Source organism: Perkinsus marinus, assembly GCF_000006405.1.
Source record: "Perkinsus marinus ATCC 50983 genomic scaffold scf_1104296945842, whole genome shotgun sequence".
Lineage (NCBI taxonomy): Eukaryota > Perkinsozoa > Perkinsida > Perkinsidae > Perkinsus > Perkinsus marinus.
The window spans coordinates 1-1,761 of NW_003211040.1; the positions used below are offsets into that span (position 1 = coordinate 1).

Sequence of the window (1,761 nt, forward strand, 5' to 3'; positions counted from 1 at the left end):
TTTTCTAGTCGCAACGCTGGACTTAACCAGTTATCTAATTACATCGTCCTGGAGTCTGTGTCGAACTCGAAGGTTGGGATGGCCGAGAAGCTCCATCAGGATCACTGCCTCAGCTTCTCGCGTGCGATGGTTTCGCTCGGCATCGGCATTCAATTTGTGCTGACTTTTTAGCCCTTATTATAACGCAACAGCTCATACTGAAGCAGCGCTCAGACATTCAAAATGAGCCTTGAAGGTGGAGCACGATGTAGTGTGACAGAAAATTGAGCTGGTTGAGTGATGTTAATCTGAATATCATCGGGGGGCAGGTATGTGATAACGGCACCTGACAAAAGATGACCCAATGAGCAGTTCAATTCCATGAGTGATATGTACTCGGTCTCGTGAAAAAGTGATACAACATTGAAACTGATAGAGCCTGAACGAGTGTTTTTAGAACTTACTGTCAATAGTTACTCGGGGCAAAGGTGGAAAGACGCTGGTATCGTCCAGAACAACCCTAGCTCCTTCCATGTGGAACGGCACAGGCGACGTGTTGTTGAAAAGTGTACTTGGAGGCGTAGAATTCGTTTGAATGAGTCTGAGAATAAACCCAGGAGCAAGTAATAACCAGTGTTGGACTTTGCGAAGGATATGAAGGCACGGTAGACACTCCTGCTATTAAGAACGCTGCAAGCGAGTGAGGAAGGCGACATTTCGCGAGGTAGATGAGCTTACATCGTTGTAATAACAAGATTATCAGGGTCAGCATCAGAGGAAACGAGCCTGCCGGTTACAGAGCCACCGATGGGCAGAGTCTCATCGAGCAAGAAAGTGCCAATGGGAGGTGGTCCCGGAGAGGGAGTCGGCCCATGAGTTGTAGTAGGCCCTGGAGGTTGAGTAGTGCCGGGAGCTGTAGTGGCCGGAGAGGCAGTAGTAGTTCCACCACCTGAAACGGGAGACTTAGGGAGCCTGCGCCAAAGTATTTGACCCACCGTTGCTGCTGCATCCTTCCCAAATGACAGCGTTTATGATCACGACAGCGAAGGTCAAGAAGATTTTCATTTCTGGTATCAACAAAGCTGAAGCCAGGCACCCAAACGTCCTTGGCCAGAGCAGTTCTCCTATTCGCCGAGCAATAGGGATTCTGGCTTGGGAGTTCGAGCACTACTATAACAAGCGGCGTGTCCTCCACAGCTTGCTCATGAGCGAAGCAAACAGTATATTGATACAAACGAAGCTCTATCTGATAGAGTCTATCACACGATTGGAGTGACTTGAAAACATCACGTGATGTTTTGGTGGCACCGTCGACGTCACGCGGGAACCGCACCGCGGTCGATGCATGCCACGCATCATATTCATACGCGTGCACCTTTCATCATAATGTGGAAAGTCAAGGATGGCCCAATACTGGCGGCGCCTCTCACGAATCCGACCGGATTCTGAGGATCCGGGGAAGAATCCGATTTTTTGCATGGTCCAAGTAGAGAATAGTGCATATCAGCTAGAGCGGTCTCGGCGAGTATTCCCTGACGACAGCCGCTTCGTAACAACAGTTAGCCAATTCTGCTTCGCTGTCTCCTGTTACCAATAGTGGACCACTGCTCGTGGTAGCGGAGTAGTCGATGTAGTTCTCCATCCACCATCGCATCACCATGACTGCACCATTAGCGATGCGGACGAAGGGTGAAAGTTCCACCGTGAAATACCATTGTGCTTGTATGCACACTTCAACCTGGATGCACTCGTGCGTCGCTCCGCTCATTGTGCGCGTGAGGT

At 49.9% G+C, this 1,761-nt stretch overlaps 1 protein-coding gene across 1 annotated transcript; it reads right to left on the bottom strand.

Annotated features, from left to right (window-relative positions):
- Positions 1–199: 199 nt before the first annotated feature.
- Positions 200–1,075, bottom strand: Pmar_PMAR013861 (hypothetical protein). Its single transcript, XM_002779689.1, has 4 exons — positions 975–1,075; positions 718–928; positions 444–580; positions 200–325 (listed from the first exon to the last, which is right to left on the bottom strand). Exons 1-4 carry the CDS (start codon positions 1,042–1,044, stop codon positions 210–212), a joined length of 534 nt encoding a protein of 177 aa, XP_002779735.1. The 5' UTR covers positions 1,045–1,075; the 3' UTR covers positions 200–209.
- Positions 1,076–1,761: the final 686 nt, after the last annotated feature.

What these genes read in the sequence shown, in the direction of transcription:
- Pmar_PMAR013861 (XM_002779689.1), bottom strand. Translation starts at nt 1,044, where the DNA reads ATGAAAATCTTCTTGACCTTCGCTGTCGTGATCATAAACGCTGTCATT. An exon ending in GGAAGGATGCAGCAGCAACG is followed by an intron (nt 929 to 974) that starts GTGGGTCAAATA and finishes CTCCCGTTTCAG; the next exon opens with GTGGTGGAACTACTACTGCC. An exon ending in GCCCCGAGTAACTATTGACA is followed by an intron (nt 326 to 443) that starts GTAAGTTCTAAA and finishes ATCTTTTGTCAG; the next exon opens with GTGCCGTTATCACATACCTG.